The sequence below is a fragment of the Symsagittifera roscoffensis genome, chromosome 2, assembly GCF_963678635.1.
Source record: "Symsagittifera roscoffensis chromosome 2, txSymRosc1.1, whole genome shotgun sequence".
In the NCBI taxonomy this organism is placed as follows: domain Eukaryota; kingdom Metazoa; phylum Xenacoelomorpha; order Acoela; family Convolutidae; genus Symsagittifera; species Symsagittifera roscoffensis.
In genome coordinates, this window is record NC_087063.1 from 32,640,946 (window position 1) to 32,666,688 (window position 25,743).

Consider the following 25,743-nt stretch of genomic DNA (forward strand, 5'->3'; position numbering starts at 1 on the left):
TTTTTGTGTTTTCCACGCAAAATCAGGTACCTTAAATAACCTTTGGAATAGTTCGAGTGATATATCATATTAAAGCCCTTTCAGTCGTGATTTGAATGACATTACACTTTTGAAAAAACATTCATAGTCGAGAAAAACCGGTTCAATTTTTTTCGTTTTTGGTCTAATTTCGATCTAATAAGGTTTGTCTAAATAAGGTTTGCATGCTTACAATAGCTTATTCAAGCTTAATTTAAGCCTCGAGAAAATTTCTTTTTTGGAAATTTAGAGCGAGTTTTGGGAATCAGAAATTCAAAAATTTTCAGCAAAAAAATTTGACGTTTGTTTTAGTTTTTCCAGTCATTTTTATACATAAACTGTTTTCCATGACTGTCGAATATACCTAGTTTATGTTTTTTCTGTTCAGATATTATTATCACACCTCTCAGAAAAAAAACAACACTAAGAAATTTGTTTAAAAAAAAAATTGTGGTCGGAAGATACCGGTCGGAAGAACGGTAACCGGCCATCCTTGTTTCTTTTTTTATTAATGCTCAAATGTGATTTTACGCGGTTTGAATTTTTTAAAGTTTAGCGGAAGGCTTATTTCTTAGGTTGAGAGGAATAAAAACTCCTTTATTGAACAGAATAAGTGTGAAATTCGAGGAAAAGCTGATTGACTTGCAGTTTCGAAAGTGGATTTTGCTTTTGAGATTTTCCTGCGGATTTAAAGCTTACTTATTGATTTAGTTTTTCCAATTGGGTTAATTTTATCAAGAAAGTGTCGAAATTAAAATGGAAGTAAAGCTCTTTGAATATTATGAACAAGTTGTTTTTGAAATTCGAAGAGCTGTAAGGCCATATATTTTTTCTTCGAAAGTTGAATTGTTTTTTAAAAATCAAGTCAGTATTTCTGTTTTGTTTCCTTGTGTTCATTGACCCTTTTCCATCTGTCTGTTGACTATGTTTGTTTTGTTTGCGCTCATTTTCTGGAATGAGATGAATTTTGCGCGAGATCTCGTCGAATTCGCAGAACACTATCAACGCTTGTGACTATGTCTACACTGCGGGGCTAGAGACGCCGGCAGTATCATTTGAAAAATCAGTTTCAAGAAAAGTTCTGCTCACTATCTATTAGTGAAGTTTTCATTTCCGTATTTAGCCCTTGCCGCTAAGTATTCATAATCTGAGAAAACGATCACTGGCTAAAGTATAAAAAAACTCAGATATGATTGTTAAATAACATAGCTTTTTAAATATGATTGTTTCAGTTCGGATTTGTTTTCAGGCCTCTGTAAAAGCGATTGCTACTTGTTTTTGTAAAAAAAGCCGATATTGACAATTTCAACCGTTCAGTAGCGATAACCTTTGATATAATTTTCGGAATTGCCACTGAAACGAATTTTCTCTTGCTGTTCTTTTAATTTTAAAAAATGTTTTCGCGGAGAGTTTATTGCGTTAAGAGCTCACTGTTTTGGGCTTGTTTTGATATCAGTTTTCTATTGCATTGAAAAAAATACCGTAAATATGTATTCGGGTGTGTTCAAGTTGTTTTTCTTTTTTTTCCACGCAAAATCAGGTACCAAAAATGATCATCGGAATAAGAAGAGGGATATATCATATCTAAGCCATTTCAGTTGTGATTTGAACGAACTTCAAAATTTTAGAAAACATTTTCTCAGTGTCGAGAAAAACCGGTTTGACTTTTTGGATTTTTTGGTGTAATTTCGATCTAATAAGGAGCGTGCAGGCTTACAATAGCTTTTTTATGCTTACTTTAAACCGTAAAAACTTAGTTTTACACAAGTAAAGTTAGTTTCTAGAGTTTTCTTAAGCGACATTTTTGGAATCAAAAAGTAACTGTTCAAAAAATTTCTGCAAAAATTTGGGAAAGTTCTTTGATTTTGTTTTTAGTCATCTTTCTACAAAAACTGTTTTCCAATTGCCCTTATTTTTCTATGACTGTAGAATGTGCTTGAGGTCTGTTTTTTGTTCAGATTTTTTATCACACCACGCATTATGGTCGGAAGATTCTGTGCTACTTGCACAGTAACAAGCTGTCCTTGTTTCTAAGTGTTGATAAAAGAATTGATTTATCACTTATTTGAGTCGTGCGGTTTTTTTTAAAGAAAATATCACAAAATTTCACGCTCCTAAATGTGATTTTTAGTGGTTTGAATTGATTTCTTTTGTTCAATACTATTTCTTTGCTAAATCGATGGCACATTGCGCTCTCCAATAACAAAATGCTAATTTAGCAAAAAAAATGTATATCGATTTCATATAGTGAATTTATGAGTTCCAGTTTGGCAGTTTTTTAAGACCGTTTTTGTTCCGGCAAAATTGAGCCACTTTCGTCTTTAGATATACTATCTCTGAATCTAGCGCGTTTGAGAAAAATCGTGTTTGAAATTTTCAGTCCAGATAAAATTAATCAACAGCGGAAATGAAGGAAACATTAATTAGTCCATATTGGCACTATCGTAAAATGCAAACGCATCTTTAAAAAAACCGTACGTAATGTTGTGCGTCTTTTATAAATACCGCTTTGAAGTCAGGAAAAAGTTGTCGCTTCTAATAAACTATATTTTACATGTGGTCATGCTCTAGGTGGCCGTGACAAGAAGGGCTGTAGGATCCTTAGTTGCCCCTCGAAGAAGGAAACAGATCGATATGCCTCTGAAGACTTGCAGCTGCTGATCACGTACCTCTTAGGAATCCCTTCTCAGGATGAAGGCAAACCAGGCTTCACTATCCTCGTGGACATGCGAAGATGTAAATGGGAAACAGTCAAACCTCTTCTGAAAGCATTTGATGTAGGTCAAACAAACGAAGGCTACAAAGACTCAACAAGCAATTGACTTAATTACTTAATGAATGTTTAGGATTCAAATAAAGAACAACAGATACAGTCCGCTTTGGTGATTCGACCAGACAATTTTCTACAAAAGCAAAAAGCCAATTTTGGGTCGTCTAAGTTATCGTTTGAGGTATGAATTAAATCGCTGCTTCAAATTTGACAATGAGTTCATGTATGATTTTAACAAAGTCTACTTTTGCTTCTAGACGTCAGTCATCAGTTTGGAAGCACTCGTTAAATTTATTGATAAGACGCAAGTTACAATTCACTTCGAAGGAACTTTAAACTACGATCATAACCAGTGGATTCATTTGAGACATTCATTCGAGACATTCACATGGCAGGCCAACAGTTTTCTAGCAAAACTAGAGAAGGTGCAAGAGCGCATGGCTTCAGTGGAACTTGCTGCGGACTCGCAAACAGCGCTTGTTGCTTCAAATCAGCATCAAAAATTCCAACAAGTGATCGAAAACGCTCCATTTCCGCAAATTGCGCAGCAAGGAATGTCACTAGAGCAAACTCTGAACCAATGTTGCTACTCCTCTAAGTTCTATACCAATTCATCAAGTGGGACAACAAGTTGTCAGTTAGTGTTGACAGGAAACCCAGACTTCGCTTCCTGGATCCCAAAAGTACATAACCTAGTCGAACGAATCCAGTTCTTCAGACCCCATCTGATGGAACTGTGGGGCTCGAACAGACAGCGGTTGGACCAATGTTACCAGCTGAGGGCATTTGAGGCGGATATGGTGATTGTGTTTCAATGGCTGGAGGAAAGTAGGAAGATATTTATGTTCACGTACAATCAAGTTTGCGATAGTTCTCAATCAGCATTGGCGCTACAGAAGAATGACGAGGCTTTCAACCAAGTTGCGACGGTAAATTTCCGATTATTCATACAAATTGTTCTAAATCTAGGTTATGATAAAGTGATCGATACTTTAATGGATAAAGTGATAGTGATAGTACTTTTATGGATGGCTGCCTAAATTTTGCATAAAATTTTAAATTTTGCAACATTTTTTTGCATTCAAATTGAGTTTCAGGATGCTTTCAAGGAAATTGACCGTCTGGTTAGTCTGGCTGGTCACTTGGTCTCTAAAAACCATTACGCCAGACATGATATCACTCATGAAGCACAGCGTCTAGAACGAGAGCGAAATGTGTTTGCGGGAGTGCTGGCAGAAAGGACACGAATTATCTCTTTGACTGTCAAATTCTTCTCCAAAGCAGAGGATGTACGCTTAAGCTAAACTTGCCGTCAGACAATTGTATAAAAATAGGGTCTTTTCTATGATAGCTACGAATTTCATTGCTTAATCCAAGAGCTTTTTGTTTTATTGTCCTAGACTTATTTAAATAAAGTTAACAAATATTCATTTGGGAGGATTTAAAAATCAAGTAAAACCTTTCCAAAGTACAAAAGCCTCTGAAAAATCCTGAATCGAGTTAGTACAGTTACTAGAATGGGGATTCAAAGTTTGTTTGATCTGGATTGACGTAGCTTGTCATTTTCAGTTCATCAATTCAGTTCCAAGTTGGACAGAAGCCATTCTGGGAATAGATTTCACTATGACAGCCCCCAATGAACTCATAGACATGAAGGAGTCCCTCAACCAGGCATTCAACAAGATTAAAGTTTTCTACAACGAGGTACTTTCTCTGCTCTCAATAAAACTAATTATATTTTTTATACATGATTCTGCGTTGAATACGTGGAGACGAAGTTCTAGATTCGGGTGTGCTTTTTGTCATCATGTTGTTTTTACACTGCTTTTGATATTCGTCGGTGTTCAAGGCCTTGATCGTCTTCCGTTTCGTAGTTTCTCGATATTTCTTCCGTCAATTGAAGTATCAGTTTTCATATATCAAGATCTAAGGCGGTTTTCAGATTTGTGTATTCAATACGAATTTGTATTCAATACGATTTTGTATTGAATTTTGGGCTCTTTTCCAGTTTCCCCCCTTCAAATTCAATTTTGAAAAGCTTAATTGAAAAGCTTAATTTGGCGTGGTTAACAAATCGACAACTGAACAAATTTGTTCTTCATACTTTACAGCGTAACATCACGCATTTAGCCGTAATAACACGTAAAACAAACATAAAACTCGGTATTTTGAAAGGGGGGGGGACTGGAAAAGAGCCGAATTTTGTATTCAATACGATTTCGTCAAAATTTGATCCATTTCCAGGACTAAAGCGGTTTTCGTTTTTAAACTTGCGTGAGCAAGTGTTATGTATTCGGGAATTAGACTTTTTTCCAGTAAACAACTTTTCTTACTCATGTGAAGTTGCTTTATTGTTGAATCTTATCCTTATCAAAGTTTAAATGTTTTCCCACTTTTCCTAGAGGTAATGCGGTTGAATTTGTACCCAAAGATCTGGGTTCGAGTCCCGGCCGGACCTTGTTTTTTTTTTCAGTGTGAATGAAATTGAAAATTTTTTCCGGGGAAATTTGAATTGACGGATTTTCGTTTGCATGCTTATGTTTTGGCAGCTTAGTTGCCACACCGGGGAGTGTTTTTGTGCTGTCAGTAATTTTCATCTGAGATACAAGTGTTTTGGCTTACTCCTGTCAGTTGTAATTTTCATACCCCTTCGTTGTATATTTTCCTTGGTTTTACATTTCAAATAATCATCTAAATCATTCTGCACAATTAGCCATCATATTGAAGTCCTCCATCCTTTGATCAAGCTGTAAACGAAATTTTTCAAAAATGTTTTCCCGGTGTCTAGAAAGGATATTTTTCCTGTGTAAATTGGTTCTGATTATTAAGAGTAATGAACGTGTCTTAAAATGCTCTAATAACTACAGATATCCTACAGAGTTGGCTGCTTACAGAGTTGGCTGACAAGCATCGCCCTCACCTGAGAAAAAATATTCAAATATTCGTTTGATATTTTCATTTTTTGAAAGAAGAGTATGATTGTAGCATTTTGTGCTACCTTCTGTAATTTTCAGTTCATTGTTCTTCGTTGACTGTAGTACTCTAAGTATACCGGATTTGATAAGCAATGATATCTTATTTGGAAAGTGTCAATCAGGAAATTTATGACTGAAAGTAATAAGGCTCTTAAGTTGTATATTGTTAACTGCATATATTGTTAGGGTGTATACTGTCAGCAGTGGGTATGACTGCTTTTCGAATGTTTAATCACTAAGTGAGCAAACTTTGAATCTAATTCAAATAGTAAACTTGACCTGATTGTAGGTGGGTCAACTGGCTAAAGCGCTACTGGAACTGCTTTTACAACCCCCTCCAGTAGACGAATACGGAAATGGACAATCATGGGCCAATGATTTGAATTACAGTGTTTGCAGTGACCCAGTTTCAGCCATGAAGACTCGAGTTCTGAAAGATTTCCAACATCTCGAAATGGCATATGAGAACAAACTACAATGCATTAGTTTATTCATTGCCGTTGAAATGTTTGAAAAAGACGTAAACGCGGTTGTGAGTTGGATTGACGATCATGGTGAACCCTTCATAAGGAAAACTACAAATATCGGAAAGTCTCTGACCAGAACCAAAGCGCTGGTCAGGAAGCACGATGAATTTATAACGATTGCCAAAAGCACCCAGAAGAACGCCCAAAAAGTGGTGCAGACTGGCAATGAGCTTCTACGTCTTGGAGTTGGAGACCAGTCCAAAATATCCAAGTACATCAATCTAATCCAGGTGAAAATGAACCAATTTCAGGAGAAAGTCGATTACAGGACCAATTTGCTCCAACTTGCTTTTAAATTTTACGACAACATGAAAAATATAAACGCATGGATCAAGCTGCTTAAAGAGAAACTAAGTGACAATTCGGTCCCGGAAACATTAGAAGCTGTCAGAAGCGCAAAGAAATCGTTTGAGACTGAACGCAATGCAACAATTGACGCAATGCTGGACTGTCGGAATGATGGCGAGAAATTGAGAGAGGAGCTACGTCAAATGGCAATTGACAACGATGACTCAAGAAAGTATACCTTGCCTGATGTTGTGAACGAAAGTATGACCAGTTCTGAGAAGAGTGATAGTGGTATTGGCAGTGAACGGAGTGTGAACGAAGCCAGAGGGAAATCGAGGAGTGGAAATTCTGGAGCTGGCGCTGGAACAGTTGATGAAGCTGGATACCGAGCTGTAACTGAGTTGATAGCGAGTCTAGACGATCATAGACGTGAACTAGATGAATTGTGGAGTAATCGGAAGTTCAGTTTGGATTTGGGGGAGCAGCTTCGCTGGTTCGAACAACGATGTCGAGAGATCAACGAAAACGCGAGTTATTGGGTTGCACAACTGGATGAAATCAGACGACACGAAAATGCCAATAGTGTTGCGCAGATGTTGCAAAACTCTTCGGAAGCCGTGAATGCAACAGTTCAAAATGCAAAAGAAGTTTTAAAAGCAGGACAGGAGTTGTATTTGTATGTTCGGAATGTGACCAACATTCATTTTTTCGACTGTAATTTGATGGGAATAAGCGCGGATGAATACGTTAAAAAGTTGTGGACTGATTTGAAAGATAATGTAGAGACACTTCAAGAATCAGACAACCAACAAAGACAACAATTTCAGCTGCAAATTGAGGTCAACAACTTTGAAGACGAATGCAAGGAAGCGTTAGACTGGATTCAAACAGCTGAGAATCAACTGAACCATTCTCCTATTCAACTGTCTTGCTTGGACGATGCGTCGAAACTCGAAGACGAAACTCGACATTTTCATGCCTGTCTGCAAAAACAGCATCAAAGTATCCTTGGAGTGTATCGTCGGGCAGAGTTTATTCTGAGCTCAATGGAGTATATAAATTCAGATCCAGGAGCTTCAAATGGCGACGATATGTACCAGGATGACTTCAAAGGTAATGTCAGGATCAATCAGCTGGCGAAGCAAATTGCCGACGATTGGGGTCGTCTAGTTTCGAGAGTTGAATACAGGAATGACTTGGCCAGGACAGCTAGTAACTTCTTCAAGACTCATGCTAACTTGGTCGACACATTAGAATCCCTTCAGAGGGACTTCAGCTTAGAGGAGGATACGTCACCAGATATGCCGGTCGAAGCTTTGAGATCACTTCTCGCTAAACACAGCAGCTGCAAAGATGATTTCACAAAGCTATGTGGTTTCATCCGTAAATTATCTGAAGGTTTCTTGGCACAGCTTCTGAGAAAAGTTAACCATGAGCCTTTCAGTTCGGATAAGCGGGATGACAAGATCTCGAAAAATGTTGTTCAGCAGAAAATGGATTCGGTTTTGGTCTCGGAAACTAACTTACTAGCTGCATGGGACAAGCGAAAGAAACGACTCGACACTCATTTGAAAGTTGCAGAGCTTAGACATGACTGTGAAAATGTTCTCAAATGGCTAAAGAATAATCGGGAAGTCTACATTAATGCTACTACAGGAATCATCGCGGGGGCGCAGCCTTTAACAGGCGACCAACTGCGACTTGTCATTTCTCAGCATGAATCATTCAGGCAACAAGCTAGACAACAGAAACAGAATGTAGAGGAGCTCATGTGCCGTTTCGCAGACCTGAAGAACTCCCAAACGCCCGTCTCCGAAACTTCAGATAAGGTTCCGAGTAGTCCTTCACTGGTACATCCGACACTTCAGATGAACGATTTACAAAAACTGTGCAAAAAAGTATATGCTACGTATAAGTGCTTCCACAAAGATACTGACGCAATATGTGCCCAGAGTTACAGACTGCTGGGTGCACCACCGCCTTGGGAAAAACTGGTTCCGTTGCAATTGGAATGTCCAGCACCGGATACGCCAGTTGGAACTGGGAATCTGTCATCTGGTGTTTCAACTCCCGGTTCCGGGACGCCAGGCACTGATACGATAGGCCAGTTGCAGCCAGTCCCGTCTACGCCTGTGATTGATAGTGAGAAATGCAGACTTGAAAGAAAACGAGACTTCGTTATAAACGAATTATTAGAAACAGAAAAACTCTACGTCAAAGACTTAGAACTATGCGTGAAAAACTACTTGGGTAGTTTCAAAAGTGCGCCCAATATGCCACCTACATTAATGGACAAGAAGTCAATCATATTTGCGAACATTGAACAGATCTACAATTTCCATTCAGAGTAAGATCGATTTTATGGTGTAGCGGCGGGTTTTACAAGATTAAGAAGACAAAATATACTTGTCATGACCTATTTAGTCCGCATGCCAATTTTTATAACTATCAGAAAATGTGAACTAAAAAATTACAGGTGGGTGGTTAAAGGAAAACAAGCCAAAAATTTTTCATATTTTGTTAAGTGCTGCAACATTTTTTGGCACTTGTTTATCTGCAATTTCGCTCCCCCCAACTTTCACAATTCAACCCAGCCAACCGTGTTAACTTTTTTCTCTTTAACTCTAAAATACTCGCTATTGATGATTGTAAGATTAACAAGGGGCAGGGCGGCAGGGGTATTGGATGAAATAAAAAAGACTAAAAGTATGAAAGTAGGTAATCACACCTCTTTGTGTAAGTTGCTCAGTCTCTGGGGAGCTATTCGGAAGTAGTCCTCCGAACTCAGTCCATATTGCAATCCGGTAATTTTTTTGTTCTCAGGACTTTTCTAGACTCATGTCTAATTTCTTCTTGTTTCATAATGCATTTACACTAGCGATCAGTATTTACACTAGCGTTATTACGATCCTTCTTTTTTCTAACCTAACTCGCAAATAAAAGCGTTCATTTAAAGTTTCACTTATTTCGAAATTTCAAGGTAGCATTGGAAATTGCGCATAGCATCTGTTCTCTGCTTTATTTTGGGCTAGTTTTTGGGTACTATTAAGCGTCCGTGGCTGATTAGTTAGTATGCGAGACTCCTAATCTCTAGTTTGGAGGTTCGAATCTTAGACGAAAACGAATTTTAGCTAGTACGAGGCTTATTTCTAATTTTTCCTATTGCACTTTATAGAACTGCTTTTCGTCGTATTCTCGCTAGTTTTTGCGAAACGAAGCTTCGCCTGTATTAAATTTTTCAGCGTTACCGGCCCACTTAGCCTGGAGGAAAAATGCCAGGGACGGCAAAGATTCTGGGTTCGAATCTGACCAGGACCTGTTTGTTTTTCAAATGGGAAATTCTATTTCAAATAGAATTGTCGGCCTATTATTTTTCAGCTTATCCTTTATCGGCTTAGTTGCCAAATCTCGAAATTATCTTTTTTTTTGCTGCGCGCATCATTTTTAATGTTGCTTTTAGTGTTTTTTTTTTACTCCTACTGTTTTTAACTTTACTTACCTTTGCTTCATATTTTTTTTGTTTCGCTCAAAATTTTTTTTTGGCCCAAATTATTTCGGCCTATTTTTTATCGGCTTAATGAACTACGTTTCGGTTGTTTTGAATGAACCAATTTTTACGCTCCTCTCTGCACTTTTTAAGTAGGTTGTGTTTTTACCACTCGGTCTGTTGAAATTGCATTTTTTCGTTTTCTTGGCTTGTTTTATATACCTGTTTACTATAGCCTTATTAATCTCTTTTTGCGTCGTTCGATGTGCGAAAAAAAGTTTTTGGAAGCCTGTTAGTGATGAGGTTAATCGTTTTGAATTAGTTTTGATTAAAAAAATCTGCTCAGGTATTTAAGACTTTGACACCGCTTGGTTACACTTGCGATCAGCTCATTATATTATTATGAACCTTCTTTTTCTAACCCATAAATAAAAGTGTTCATTAAAAGTGTTCGCTTATTTGGAAAATTCACTGTAGCATTGGAAATTGCATAGCATCTGTTGTCTTCTGTACTTGTGGCTTGTGTTTGCTGCCTATTTAGCGTCCGTGGCTGAGTGGTTAGTGTATGAGACTCTTAATCTCTAGGTTGCACGTTCGAATCTCAGACAAAGCCGTTTTTTTAAACTAATTCGAGGCTTTTTTCTAATTTTCCTTCTGGCACTTTATAGAGCTGCTTTTTGTCGCGTTCTCAAGTGTTGCGAAGCGAGGCTTCGCCTCTGTGTTAACTTTGTTCCGATGCTCATTTTGCATTCTATTAGTTGGGCATGTTTTTTCACAACTATTTTCCCTCATTTTGATAGATCTGTTTGTATCGCAAGTAGTGCGAGCTCAGCTTCGCCTCTCGCCTCTGTGTCGATTTTTTTCGTCAATTTAAAAGAATGTAACCCTTAGTTTCGGAAAAATATTTTATTGGACTAATGAAAATTGAAAGGAGAATTGGCTGAACATTGAGGTTGTGTGATCTTGAAAATACTTGAAAAGTTTGCAGGTGGGGTGAAGAAAAAGAGCCCTTTTATTGGTTGAAAAAGTCCTTACTGATAATTTTTTTCTAGAATATTCTTGAAAGAATTGGAAGGCTACAGAGGCAGGCCGGAGGATGTTGGCCATGGATTTGTGAGAAACGCAAACAAGTTCAAGCATCTATATGTGGAGTATTGTAAGAACATGCCTGATTCAAACAGGGTCATCCTCATGCCGGAGTCAAGTGCGTTTTTTGAGGTTAGTGAAGGTCCATTCTTGCGGAGCTTAATAATTCCTTGATTAAAAAAGCGAGTTTTTGTCATCACCGAAAACAAGCATTTTTTGAAGGAAAATGTTAGCCAATAATTCCTAGATGTGAATTTCGCTGGCTGGAAACTTAGTAAAGCCTTTGATAAAACAGGAAATGAAGTCACTGTTTGTTCATGACTATTTATTGTCAGAAGTAAAACTAACAAATCTGTTTTGTTTAATTTTTCCAGACTGTTAAAGAGAGCTGCAAGCTGACTCTCGAAATCCAGTCGTGTCTGATCAAACCAGTGCAGCGTATCACCAAGTACGGTCTGCTGCTGAAGGACTTGTTGAGCTGCTGTGACTTCCAATCCGAGATCAAGGAAGCTCTGGAGCTGATGCGCAATGTGCCCCAGAAAGCAAACGACACTATGCACCTCTCTTTGCTTCAAAATGTACCAAAGGAGGTAGGTGTGCCGGCTTCATTATTATATGAAAAGTAATATATCTGACTTGTAGCTCTAAAACAATATATTGATTCTGTTTAATGACAACGATCGAAAGGCAATAGCAACTGATGTACTCCTTATTCTTTGGCGAATGCAGGAATGAGCTTTTTCTTGGATGTTAGTTGAGGTTGAAGTGCCTTCAATTTATGATGCCAGAAGATAGCTCGTTCTTGTTTTACAAAGATGTTTTTGTTCCGACCATTTCAAAAATGTGGAGGAACTTTGTATTCGTGTGTGTTTAAGTGTTTCTTTTTGTTTTCCTCGCATAATCAAAGACCACAAAATTCATTGATTGGGTCGATTTATATATCATTTTCTAGTCATATGTCTTTACACCAGCGAAGCGTACTGTATTATTACGAAAAAAAAATTCAAATAAAAACGCTCATTGGTGGCACTTTTGTATATTTCTATTTAATCATATTTCGGCATATTTAAGCATAGGCAGTTTAAAAGTATATGTTGCGGCGTTATTTTTGGCTAGTGTAGGGTTTTGTTGAAAACAACAGGTATTGTGAAAATTTATGAGATTTAGTGTTTTTTGTTGTATTTTTGCGACGCATTGGAAACATTTTTCTCAAAATTTTTGCTCAAAATACTGAGCCGATTTTCAAAAAAAGGACACCAATGGACAAACTGGCGGCTCTTTTTAGTGCCTGCATACTTTGCTAGTCTCTCTCCGTTCTACGGCCTTCGAAAGTTTCGGAGGGGGATTTTTGACCTATTTTTTTATTTTACTTTTCATTTTCCCAAATACTAAATGCGCAAATCTGAGATGTACGTTTTAATCAAAAAAAGAAATCATGGGGATCCCTCTTTTCAGGCGGCTATTCCCCAATTTTGGTAGAAAAAAGTTATGTCCTCAAACAAGTATATTTTTTGACATATTTGTTAATTCTTAAATCTTTTTGAGTTTTCTCAAAAACTACCTTGCCAAATCGGAGATCAAGGGTTAAACCCATAGAAAAAAACTAATAATTTAATTTTTTTCTGTGTAAGCGGCTATGTTTGAAATTTTGACCGTTTTTTTGGAAACTTTTTTTTTAAATTAAATAGCTGATTCTGAGTTTGTTATTTCAAGCAAATTAACATGGTGCTTAGATTTTCCCTGTGTAATCTGTTAAACTCTATTTTTTGCAGAAAAGCTCATATGGACATCGCACAAAATCCAATTTCTGAAATTTATACCGTTGTAGAATTTTAAAACTTTCTGAAATTTGTACCGTTTTTAGCACGAAAACTACTAGCTAAATCTGATATTAAGGGTTCAATTTAAAAAGCATGGCATAGAAGTCTTCCCTGCGTAAAATGCCATACCCATGCTTTATTAGAGAAAAGTAAATGGATTGAGGAAAAGTCAAATTTTACAATATTTGATTGTTTCTTGGAATCTTTTTTCACTTTTTTTTTCGAAAACTACTCAGTCAATTCTGAGAAAATGAAGTCAGTCGAAAGAGTGAGTAATAGTTTTTCCCTCTAGATAAGCTGCTAATCCCCTAGTCAACTAGGGAAATTTCTAGTGTTTTGCGTAAAGTGCATTTTTGAAAGTTACGCATTTCGGCATCAGTACAATCAAAGTTTAAAATATTAAAACAGGTGCACCCAGCATTATTTGGGCCACTAGTTTACCTCAAAGTGACCGTGACTTGAATGTTAGAACGTGAGGATCCTAATCAACAAGTGGGTGATTCAAATCAGGAATATTGAATTACTTTTTGCGATACGGAATATCGAATTGAATATATAGGTCTTGGTGATTTTTTTCAGGAAAGTCTTGAAATGCTCTGAAAACTACAGATGTGCATTCATAGATATTGATGCATTTATGAATGCACTTAGGTATATATGCACTTTTTGAGTTCAATTGAATTTCATCCGCTGAAAATTACCTAAATAGCGCTCGCCAAAAACGAACGTAAAATTGGCGCAAAAAACGTGAAGAATTTCTGTTTCGAAAGTGGAATTTAATTTTAAGATTTTCGAGCGGACTAAAAATTTTAGTTATTGATCCAGCAAGTTGGATAATGCTATCAAACAACACCATTCATTAATTGTTTTAGAAATTGAACGAGCATAAAGGGCATCTATTTTTTTTCCTTGAAATTCGAGAGTAGAGATTTTTTAAACGAAGTCAGTGTTATTTTGTTTTCTTGCGTTCATTACTCTTTTCCAACTGTCTGTTGGCTATGTTTCCTTTTTCCGGATTTCATTTTGTTTTGCCTGTTCAGAGCTCTTTTTTGCGTTTTCCTCGCTTGTGTTTGCGAAGCGCAGCTTTGCCTCTGTGTTAAAAACTGTTTTATATTTCGGTTATATGACTATGACTGTCGATTTTGCCTAATTAAGGTCTTTTCGTTCAGATCTTTTTTATCACACCACACAGAAAAAACGACACTAAATTGAAGAAAGTTTTTTGTTTTTCTAAGACTGGTCAGAACATTCTGTGGTATTTGCACAGTAACAGGCTATTCTTGTTTATCTCTATCTATCGATCTATCTGTCTATATCTATCAGTATCTTTCACATAGGGATCTCTTAAGCGTGTTTTTTAGTGTTCAGCTCACAAAGTTTGATGTTAAAAACCCTATGATGAGGTGCTATCAGGGCTCTGCCAGGGTTTGCAAATCTGATCAAAAAGTCCTGCTGAAATCCTTTTAGCTTGCGAGATATGACAGTTCTCGTGATTTTTCTTTAAAAAAGTTTGGTTGAGCTAATTCTCAGCTCTAGAATGGGGTGTTGTGAGGGTGCTCTAGGGCATTGCAAATCTAGCCTTGAAATATGACTGCTCAAATCGTCCTATTTTCGAGCATGAGTTATGAAATGGGAACGAAGTCTTTTTTCAGGTAAATTATTAGCTTAACGAAATCATTTAACAACTTGGTGCATATAAAACTAAAATCAAGGTGTTCATTTTTAAATTTGGCGCAGATGTAGCGCATTTGCGTGAGAAGGTAACGATTCCTAGTTCGAATCCGAATAGCACCTGTTTTTTTGTTAAAAAAAAGATCTGCGCCTAACAAGAGTTTTTGTCGGATTTTTGTTTGTGTGATTTGTCGGCTTGATCCTAGCCGCATAAAATTTTTTCGAAGACTTGAGCAATTTTACTATTATTGAATTTTTTTCAATGTGATCAGGTTCTGTGCTAGTGAATGTTCACTGATTTTTTCTTAGATTTTTAGTTTTTTGGTTTTTTTGTTTGAGCATCCTTGTTTTTAAGAATGTCTAGGACGTACCGATACTTGTCAAATTAAGAATGTCCCTGTTTTTACAGAAATTATTTACGCTGTAATTCTGATTTCTGGCTTTTTTGAATCACAAATGCTGCGGAGCTCCGCTTTGCCTCGTGTAATTTAATAAGCTTGATTTTTTAATTGATGGCAGCAAATGAAGTGGATACAGGATAATTTAATGGAACAGCTAAGAAGGGGATTAAACGGTTATTCGAAGCAACTATTCATTAAAAAAACTTTTGATTTTGATCATGCTGAAATCTATTGGCTTTAATGATATGAACTTGAAAGATTTTTTTAAAAAATTTTATTCGAAAATTTACATAGTTTTTTCATAGTTCAAATTAGGTAATTGTCTAGAGAAGACTTTTCCAAATTATAGACAAAACAGCAAGTAGTACCGTGTTATCCAAATGCATCAAGCAGAATACAATTTTGCTTTCTGAAAGTTAAAGAAATAAGTAATTTCATTCGTAAAGTCTTATTCGTGATCGGAAACTATCCAATTTGAAGTCAAATTCATGCGGATTGTTCGATTTTTAAAAAGAAAACTGCTTGGTGCTACCAGTCTTGTTCTTATTAAGACCAATGATAACCTCGAAAGTTTGATGCTCGAAGACGCAATAGGTTAGAAGCTTTTTGATAGAAGCACCTTAACAGTTTTTTGATTGCATGTGCTTTGAAGCATGAATAGTAATAAATTAACACAGTTGATGTTTTTTATTTCATGAAATCAACCGAAAAAAGCTATTTTTTCAAACATTATAACCAAATAAAAACTCGGTTAAAGAAATTTTCTAACTCGCAAATTTTTGAAATGCATTATTTATACATGATGTGATTTTATGCTTTCCAATTTGTTACATGGAAAGCTAGTGTGGATGCCTTGAGTTTGTTATATTCCAAATTATTTCCTGCAAAATTGTGACTATTTGTTTTTGGTGCCACTTTTGCTGCTTCGCATTGGCAATCTATTGGCATATGTAGCAGCTTTAGTTGTGACTAGTGTTTGTCGATTGTTAAACATTCGTGGTCGAGAGGGCATGGTGTGAGATTGCAATTCTCGAGGTCGCTGGTTTGAAGGCAATGCGTAAAAAAAGTTGTAGTTGATTTTAGTGCTCAGTTTTTTTCTGCTATTTGTAATTTTACTAACCTCGACATGTGTGTTTTCTTTTGTTCTTGTTTTTCTTTGCTTAAAAACTGTATTCTGCCCAAATTTTTTTTGAGTAGTTTTAAAAATTTTATGGTCCTCTGTGGATTGCACAAGTTGCGAAAAACCTTAATAGAATTTAATGTTTTTCATGACAACAATTTTGTTCCGCTTTTTTTTGTTCCTATTTGTTTCCGCTTGATAGGTACCAAATTTTTGAAATGCATTATTTATACATGATGTGATTTTATGCTTTCCAATTTGTTACATGGAAAGCTAGTGTGGATGCCTTCAGTTTGTTATATTCCAAATTATTTCCTGCAAAATTGTGACTATTTGTTTTTGGTGCCACTTTTGCTGCTTCGCATTGGCAATCTATTGGCATATGTAGCAGCTTTATTTGTGACTAGTGTTTTTCGATTGTTAAACATTCGTGGTCGAGACGGCATGGTGTGAGATTGCAATTCTCGAGGTCGCTGGTTTGAAGCCAATGCGTAAAAAAGTTGTAGTTGATTTTAGTGCTCAGTTTTTTTCTGCTATTTGTAATTTTACTAACCTCGACATGTGTGTTTTCTTTTGTTCTTGTTTTTCTTTGCTTAAAAACTGTATTCTGCCCAAATTTTTTTTGAGTAGTTTTCAAAATTTTATGGTCCTCTGTGGATTGCACAAGTTGCGAAAAACCTTAATAGAATTTAATGTTTTTCATGACAACAATTTTGTTCCGCTTTTTTTTGTTCCTATTTGTTTCCGCTTGATAGGTACCAAATTTTTGAAATGCCTTATTTATACATGATGTGATTTTATGCTTTCCAATTTGTTACATGGAAAGCTAGTGTGGATGCCTTCAGTTTGTTATATTCCAAATTATTTCCTGCAAAATTGTGACTATTTGTTTTTGGTGCCACTTTTGCTGCTTCGCATTGGCAATCTATTGGCATATGTAGCAGCTTTATTTGTGACTAGTGTTTGTCGATTGTTAAACATTCGTGGTCGAGACGGCATGGTGTGAGATTGCAATTCTCGAGGTCGCTGGTTTGAAGCCAATGCGTAAAAAAAGTTGTAGTTGATTTTAGTGCTCAGTTTTTTTCTGCTATTTGTAATTTTACTAACCTCGACATGTGTGTTTTCTTTTGTTCTTGTTTTTCTTTGCTTAAAAACTGTATTCTGCCCAAATGTTTTTTGAGTAGTTTTAAAAATTTTATGGTTTTCTGTGGATTGCACAAGTTGCGAAAAACCTTAATAGAATTTAATGTTTTTCATGACAACAAGTTTGTTCCGCTTTTTTTTGTTCCTATTTGTTTCCGCTTGATAGGTACCAAATTTTTGAAATGCATTATTTATACATGATGTGATTTTATGCTTTCCAATTTGTTACATGGAAAGCTAGTGTGGATGCCTTCAGTTTGTTATATTCCAAATTATTTCCTGCAGAATTGTGACTATTTGTTTTTGGTGCCACTTTTGCTGCTTCGCATTGGCAATCTATTGGCGTATGTAGCAGCTTTATCTGTGACTAGTGTTTGTCGATTGTTAAACGTTCGTGGTCGAGAGGGCATGGTGTAAGATTGCAATTCTCGAGGTCGCTGGTGCGAAGCCAATACGTAAAAAAAGTTGTAGTTGATTTTAGTGTTCAGATTTTTTCTGCTATTGGTAATTTTACTAACCTCGACATGTGTGTTTTCTTTTGTTCTTGTTTTTCTTTGCTTAAAAACTGTATTCTGCCCAAATTTTTTTTGAGTAGTTTTAAAAATTTTATGGTCCTCTGTGGATTGCACAAGTTGCGAAAAACCTTAATAGAATTTAATGTTTTTCATGACAACAATTTTGTTCCGCTTTTTTTTGTTCCTATTTGTTTCCGCTTGATAGGTACCAAATTTTTGAAATGCATTATTTATACATGATGTGATTTTATGCTTTCCAATTTGTTACATGGAAAGCTAGTGTGGATGCCTTCAGTTTGTTATATTCCAAATTATTTCCTGCAAAATTGTGACTATTTGTTTTTGGTGCCACTTTTGCTGCTTCGCATTGGCAATCTATTGGCGTATGTAGCATCTTTATCTGTGACTAGTGTTTGTCGATTGTTAAACGTTCGTGGTCAAGAGGGCATGGTGTAAGATTGCAATTCTCGAGGTCGCTGGTGCGAAGCCAATACGTAAAAAAAGTTGTAGTTGATTTTAGTGTTCAGATTTTTTCTGCTATTGGTAATTTTACTAACCTCGACATGTGTGTTTTCTTTTGTTCTTGTTTTTCTTTGCTTAAAAACTGTATTCTGCCCAAATTTTTTTTGAGTAGTTTGAAAAATTTTATGGTCCTCTGTGGATTGCACAAGTTGCGAAAAACCTTAATAGAATTTAATGTTTTTCATGACAACAATTTTGTTCCGCTTTTTTTTGTTCCTATTTGTTTCCGCTTGATAGGTACCAAATTTTTGAAATGCATTATTTATACATGATGTGATTTTATGCTTTCCAATTTGTTACATGGAAAGCTAGTGTGGATGCCTTCAGTTTGTGATATTCCAAATTATTTCCTGCAAAATTGTGACTATTTGTTTTTGGTGCCACTTTTGCTGCTTCGCATTGGCAATCTATTGGCATATGTAGCAGCTTTATTTGTGACTAGTGTTTGTCGATTGTTAAACATTCGTGGTCGAGACGGCATGGTGTGAGATTGCAATTCTCGAGGTCGCTGGTTTGAAGCCAATGCGTAAAAAAAGTTGTAGTTGATTTTAGTGCTCAGTTTTCTGCTATTTGTAATTTTACTAACCTCGACATGTGTGTTTTCTTTTGTTCTTGTTTTTCTTTGCTTAAAAACTGTATTCTGCCCAAATTTTATTTGAGTAGTTTTAAAAATTTTATGGTCCTCTGTGGATTGCACAAGTTGCGAAAAACCTTAATATAATTTAATGTTTTTCATGACAACAATTTTGTTCCGCTTTTTTTTGTTCCTATTTGTTTCCGCTTGATAGGTACCAAATTTTTGAAATGCATTATTTATACATGATGTGATTTTATGCTTTCCAATTTGTTACATGGAAAGCTAGTGTGGATGCCTTCAGTTTGTTATATTCCAAATTATTTCCTGCAAAATTGTGACTATTTGTTTTTGGTGCCACTTTTGCTGCTTCGCATTGGCAATCTATTGGCATATGTAGCAGCTTTATTTGTGACTAGTGTTTGTCGATTGTTAAACATTCGTGGTCGAGACGGCATGGTGTGAGATTGCAATTCTCGAGGTCGCTGGTTTGAAGCCAATGCGTAAAAAAAGTTGTAGTTGATTTTAGTGTTCAGATTTTTTCTGCTATTGGTAATTTTACTAACCTCGACATGTGTGTTTTCTTTTGTTCTTGTTTTTCTTTGCTTAAAAACTGTATTCTGCCCAAATTTTTTTTGAGTAGTTTTAAAAATTTTATGGTCCTCTGTGGATTGCACAAGTTGCGAAAAACCTTAATAGAATTTAATGTTTTTCATGACAACAAGTTTGTTCCGCTTTTTTTTGTTCCTATTTGTTTCCGCTTGATAGGTACCAAATTTTTGAAATGCATTATTTATACATGATGTGATTTTATGCTTTCCAATTTGCTACATGGAAAGCTAGTGTGGATGCCTTCAGTTTGTTATATTCCAAATTATTTCCTGCAAAATTGTGACTATTTGTTTTTGGTGCCACTTTTGCTGCTTCGCATTGGCAATCTATTGGCGTATGTAGCAGCTTTATCTGTGACTAGTGTTTGTCGATTGTTAAACGTTCGTGGTCGAGAGGGCATGGTGTAAGATTGCAATTCTCGAGGTCGCTGGTGCGAAGCCAATACGTAAAAAAAGTTGTAGTTGATTTTAGTGTTCAGATTTTTTCTGCTATTGGTAATTTTACTAACCTCGACATGTGTGTTTTCTTTTGTTCTTATTTTTCTTTGCTTAAAAACTGTATTTTGCCCAAATTTTCTTTTTGAGTAGTTTTAAAAATTTCATGGTCCTCTGTGGATTGCACAAATTGCTAAAAACCTTAATAGAATTTACTGTTTTTCATGACAACAATTTTGTTCCACTTTTTTTGTTCCTATTTGTTTCCGCTTGATAGGTTACCGGCCTATATAAAATTGGCTGGAGTGCCTCATATTGCGTCGTTTGACAAGCGAAATTTTTTTAATGTGTGTTTATAAGTTTTGAGAGCGAGGGAGTTTTAAAAACTTTTTATTTGTCATAAATTTATCCGGCTTTTTTATTTTTCTTTTTTCCGGCTCAATAGCTTTCGGCTATATTGGTTTGACTTACCGACCTTAGTTATTTTCAGCAAAAAAGTTACATGTGTTTGTGTTTTGAAGGTGAGTGCGACGTGACTTAATAATTCATTTTAATAGATATATTTTTTTGACATTTTCGATTTTTTCCTGTTTTTTGTTTTGTCTAGCAATTGGTCTGAAGCTCAGCTTTGCCTCTGTCTGAAAATATCCAAAGTGTACAACACTAATTTCTAATACTCGAAAAAGTTGCTGCAGAAGGCATTTCAACTCGCTGCAACATCGCTTCTTATATGATCACGTATACTAAAAATGAAATCGAAAAATGTTTAAGAGTAATGAACGTAGTCGCAAATATTGTTGCGACTAAGTTGCAGTTAGTGTTGCCACTTAAAGCAGCAATATTTGCTGCGTCGAATTTGCTGCATCGAATTGGCAATAAGGTATTTTGATATTTTGTTCCTATTTGATAAAAACACGTATTATGAAAATGTTATTGGGACCGGGTTTTTTCTTTTTTTTTGAGACGCTTTGGAAAATTTTCGTTTTTCTCAAAAATTAATTCACCGATTTTCAAAAGAGTGGTACCAATGGTAAATCCGCGCACTCTCCTGTGTGCCTGCATACTCCCCTAGTCTCTTTTTTTACCTTACCCCACTTTCTACAGCCTTCGAAAAAGTGAGGGGGGGGAATTTTTGACCCAAATTTTTGTATTTTTTGCATTTTCTCGAAAACTACCCGTCCAAATCTTAGATTTTGGGTTCAACGGATAGAGCAGTTTTTCACGGATAGAGCTATCCCTATTTTTTCACACAAAAAGTTATGGCCCTCAGTAAAGTCAAATTTACGATTTTTTTACCGTTTTTTGAAACTTGATTTTTCTCGAAAATTACCCCTCAAATCTGAGGTTTTGTTTTCAACAGGTAAAATGGGTTGGAAGAAGCTTTCTTGCATTTGCGGTTAGGCCAAATTTCTTTTACACAAAAAGTTATGACCCTCAGAAAAGTCGAATTTTGACTGTGTTTTGAAAATTTTTGACTTCTCAAAAACTACCCTCCCGAATTTAATAAGCAACGTTTTAAGCATCTTTTAACCTAAAAAGCTCTTGTAATCACTTCAGTTTTTAAGAAAACTGAATTAATTGATGAAATTAACAGATTTTGAAGTCATTATCTTGGGATTTACTTTTCTTTTCTTTGCTATAGGGCCGTTTTTGAAATTAGCCTTGTCCTTCCGGATCAACACAAAAATTTCAAAAATTATCCAACAGGTATTTCCAGCTTTAGCTGGCCTCTACTTGCACTTTTACAGCTTCTTGATAACATGTGCTTTGACATTCGAATAGTAATATTTTTACACGGTTGATGAATTTTTAATTCAAGTGAACCGAAGAAATCTATTTGCTTCAAACAACAACAATAAAAAAATCTCGATTTCAGAAACTTTCTAACTCAATATATCTCGCAATTTTTTGAAATGCATATTTTATACATAATATGGCTTTATGATTTGCGATTTTTTACATGCAAAATTGTATCTTTTTGTCTTTGATGCTACTTTTGCTATATCGAATTGGCAGTTTATTAGCATATGTAGCTGCATTATTAATGGCTAGTTTTTGGGTATTTTAAGCATCCGTGGCTGAATGGTTAGTAAGTGAGACTCAATTTTGCTAGGTCGCAGATTTTTGTTAAATCGAGTTTTTGCCAAGCCTCGAGTTTTCAAATTCGAGCCTTATTTCTACTTTTTCTGATGTCACTTTTTAGAGCTGCTTTTTGGTCGTGTTCTCGCAAGTGTTTGCGGAGCGCAGCTTCGCCTCTGTGTGAAATTTTGTTAGTATTTTTTTTTCAAGAAAAAGTCCATTGCAAAATAAGATGCTCAAAGTTGCTTCTCGCGGTTTGCCTTTCATTTTTTTTTCATTCGGATTTTTTTTTGCTACATGGAAGGAGAACTACCCTATTCAATTACAAATGTGTAATTGGCGCAAAAAATGGGATTATCTGTCAGGTTCAAAAGGGATTTTTTTTCCAAGATTTTACTGCGGAATAAGATTTATGTGCTGGGAAGTTTTTGAGTCGATGAACATAGGAAAAGTCTAAAAATTTGGTCAGGCTCAAATTTACTTTTAGCGGTTTGTTTTTTAAATTTTTTAAGTTCAGTTCTTTTCCTTTTTAAGGAACAGCTAAAATGTAAAGGTATTGAAAAGCGTGATCGACTTCTAGTTTCGAAAGTGTAATTTAGTTTTCAGATTTCTCAGCCAAATAAAAATTTTACTTATTGATCCTCAGCGAAATGTAAATTATACTTGTTTTTCTTAAATTGGATTTATTTTTATCGAAAAAGTGCCGGTCGTAAATTGTTGTATAAATTCAAAGAGCTTTTAGCGCATCTATTTTATTCTTTGAAATTCGTAAGTTGAAATTTTTTCGAAAAACAAGTCAGTGTTGGCTATGTTTTTATCTTTGAGGTTCGAAAGTTGCAGCTTTCTTTAAAAATCAACTCAGTTTTTTCTGTTCCTTGCGTTCATTGACTCTTTTTCATTTGTCTGTCGTTAATGTTTTTTGTTATCCTACTGTTTATCGACATTTTCCAACTGTCTTTTGGCTATGTTTCTTGAATGCATATTGCAATAGTTTTTTTTTTCTGTTTTAGCTTAACTTGGATTCGCAGGGAGACCTGATCCTTCAGGACACTTTCCAAATGTGGGAGCCCAGACAACTCATCAAGAAGGGCAGAGAGCGACATGTGTTCCTCTTCGAAGACTTCATCATCTTTGCTAAGGTGGTTAAAGACGCCAATGGACAGAAGAAGTACCTCTACAAGAATAAGTTCGACGTGCGAAGTGCAGACTTCAGCATCACAGACCACGTAGACATTGAGAGAAAGTTCGGACTCTACTTCTCCAGACCCTACAATGATAGCAACAAATATGTGCTCAGGGTAAGTCGTTCTCACAATCATAAAGACATAAAGTTCCTTTGATTGGTGTGTTTGATTTGAAAGGAGGAGATTTATCTTTGCAGTTCGGAGTTGGAAAACGTAATGTTTTGTTTAAACTTGAAGTCAGATTGAGTATTGCAGCACATTGCATCGAGTTTGCATTTAAGGCTCCCACTGAGGATATCAAAAATGACTGGCTAGTGGCTCTGAGGAGTGCCAAGAGACCAGAACTGTACCTGGAAAAGAATCTGGACGTGACTTCAGCTGCAGCAGGAGCAACTAGACGCTCAGTGAATTTGGCTGCTCAGCAGCAGAACAGTGCCAGCACTCCCACTGGATCCATGTCGTCCCAGTTGAGATCCATCTCTGGATCCACTATCGCCTCATCCGACCTCGGATCCCCATTGGCTTCGCAGAGTAGTCTGCAACACTCTAATAGAGATTCCAAAATCAGCAGGTAATGATTGCGCTGTTATTAAGAGTAATGAACGTAGTGAAGACTCTTATATTGGTCATGGTCATTTTTTTTGTTTTCAGGAAAAAGTTTTTAAAATGCTCTAATAACTACAGATGTGCATTCATACACAGTAATGCATTCATGATTACATGTAGCCGAAATTCATCTGCCGAAAGTAACGTAAATAGCGCTCTCCATATACGAACGTGAAATGGCGCAAAAAACAAGAATAATTTCTAGTTTCGAAAGTGGCATTTAGTTTTTAGATTTCAAGCTGAATAAAACTTCACCTATTGATCCAGTTTTCTCAAGTTGGGTTAATGTTATCAAAAAAGCTCCAATCATAAATTGCTGAAAGAGCTCAATGTGTAGTCATACATATTAATACATTTATGAATGTACTTAGGTTTATATGCACTTTTTAAATTCAATTGAAATTAATCTGCTGAAAGTTAAATTAATAGCACTCTCCAGATACGAACGTGGAAATGGCGCGAAAAAACGAACAATTTCTACTTTTGAAAGCGGGCTTTAATTAGATTTCCTGCGGAATAAAAACTTAATCTATGGATCCAGTTTTCTCCAGTTGAGTTAATGTTATCGAAAACGCCCCAATCATAAATTGTTCTCGAATTCAAAGATTTCAAAGGGCTTCTATTTTTTTTCTTTGAAATTCAAAAGTTGAGGTTTTTTCAAAAATCCAGCGTTTTTTGTCTGTTTACTTGCGTTCATTGCTCTTTTCCAACTGTCACTTGGCTATTTTATTTGTTTTGCGGCTATACTTTCTGTTTTTAGGCAGGGCAAAGAACGGCTGTAGTTCATTTTTGCGTTATAAACAAAGTTTGTAGGAAGCAGTTTATGGCCTTCAACCGTTTTATTTTGCATATAGGTTGTTTTGATATGTTGTGCATTTGTTACAGGGACTCCCAAGCAAGTACTGGTGACGAGCGAGAACCGAGCATGCTTTCGAATGAGTATATAGAGCTTAGTCCTGTTCTCACGAGTCATAACAGTAATAGCAACTCCTTCAACTATTCGGCATCTCAGCTCCCAGCCGCCGGCCCGCTATCGTCTTCATCGACGGCCTCTAGTTCCCACCTTTATATGAACACAGCTGGCGTATCGAGTAGCGGACACTCAGCTTCATTTGATAGCAATTACAGCAACTACGCAATATCCACTTCGTCTAATCAAGGACCTCCTCCGCCTAGTATGATGCGACAGCACTCTGCGGGACCATTCGTGGAAAAGTATGAGAAACGAGTATCAGTGTCGAGTATGTCTAGTTCGACAGGAGGTATCCACAGTGACAAGGAGGACCAAGGTCACGACATTCTCAGTGTAATGGTTAGTCACGACTTTTTAATACCATGTCTTTTCGCACTTTTTGTTTTGTTGAGAAATATTCTGAAGTGTAAATTAATAAAGTAAAGACACTTAATTAGATCATGTAGCTTCTTTCAGAAATTCGTCAAAGCTGTTCAATTTTTTTTACGGGTTGCCTCTTGATTTTTTAAAATTCATCTTTATTATTTTGCTAAATGGAAGGCAAATTCCATTCCTCAATGGCAAAAGTGCAAATGGCGGGAAAAATCACATGGCGGGAAAAATAAATAACACATTGATCCTGTGTTCACCAATTTCTAATCAAGTTCTCTGATGCAGTTTTCCCAGATCTACAGCATTTTGGTACTATTACACTCGAGGTGTGAGACTATTATTCTCGAGGTCGCAGGTTCGAATCCGACTCATACAAAGTTTTACTAATTCGAGGCTTGTTTCATTTTTTTTGTATTTTGTAGAGCTTTTTTTTGACGTTTTCTCGCTAGTGTTTGCGTAGCGCAGCTTCGCCTCTGTGGAAGCATTATGGAGCAAGCCTTTTTTTCCAGTTAACGACTTCGTCTACAAGACTCATCTCTAGAGTACTTCTGGACTCACCCTGAGTG

General features: G+C 36.2%; 1 protein-coding gene across 3 annotated transcripts in view; it reads left to right on the forward strand.

Moving 5' to 3' along the window:
* Positions 1-25,743, forward strand: part of LOC134838937 (kalirin-like) — a 364,473-nt gene that overhangs the window by 270,538 nt on the left and 68,192 nt on the right. For all 3 annotated transcript variants that reach the window (XM_063854296.1, XM_063854295.1, XM_063854297.1), the window contains exons 4-14: positions 2,590-2,795; positions 2,865-2,969; positions 3,046-3,717; positions 3,886-4,077; positions 4,358-4,492; positions 6,053-8,925; positions 11,118-11,283; positions 11,526-11,741; positions 23,053-23,340; positions 23,508-23,797; positions 24,718-25,144. In XM_063854296.1, the coding sequence (XP_063710366.1) occupies positions 2,590-2,795; positions 2,865-2,969; positions 3,046-3,717; positions 3,886-4,077; positions 4,358-4,492; positions 6,053-8,925; positions 11,118-11,283; positions 11,526-11,741; positions 23,053-23,340; positions 23,508-23,797; positions 24,718-25,144 (5,570 nt within the window). The remainder of the gene's footprint in view (positions 1-2,589; positions 2,796-2,864; positions 2,970-3,045; positions 3,718-3,885; positions 4,078-4,357; positions 4,493-6,052; positions 8,926-11,117; positions 11,284-11,525; positions 11,742-23,052; positions 23,341-23,507; positions 23,798-24,717; positions 25,145-25,743) is intronic.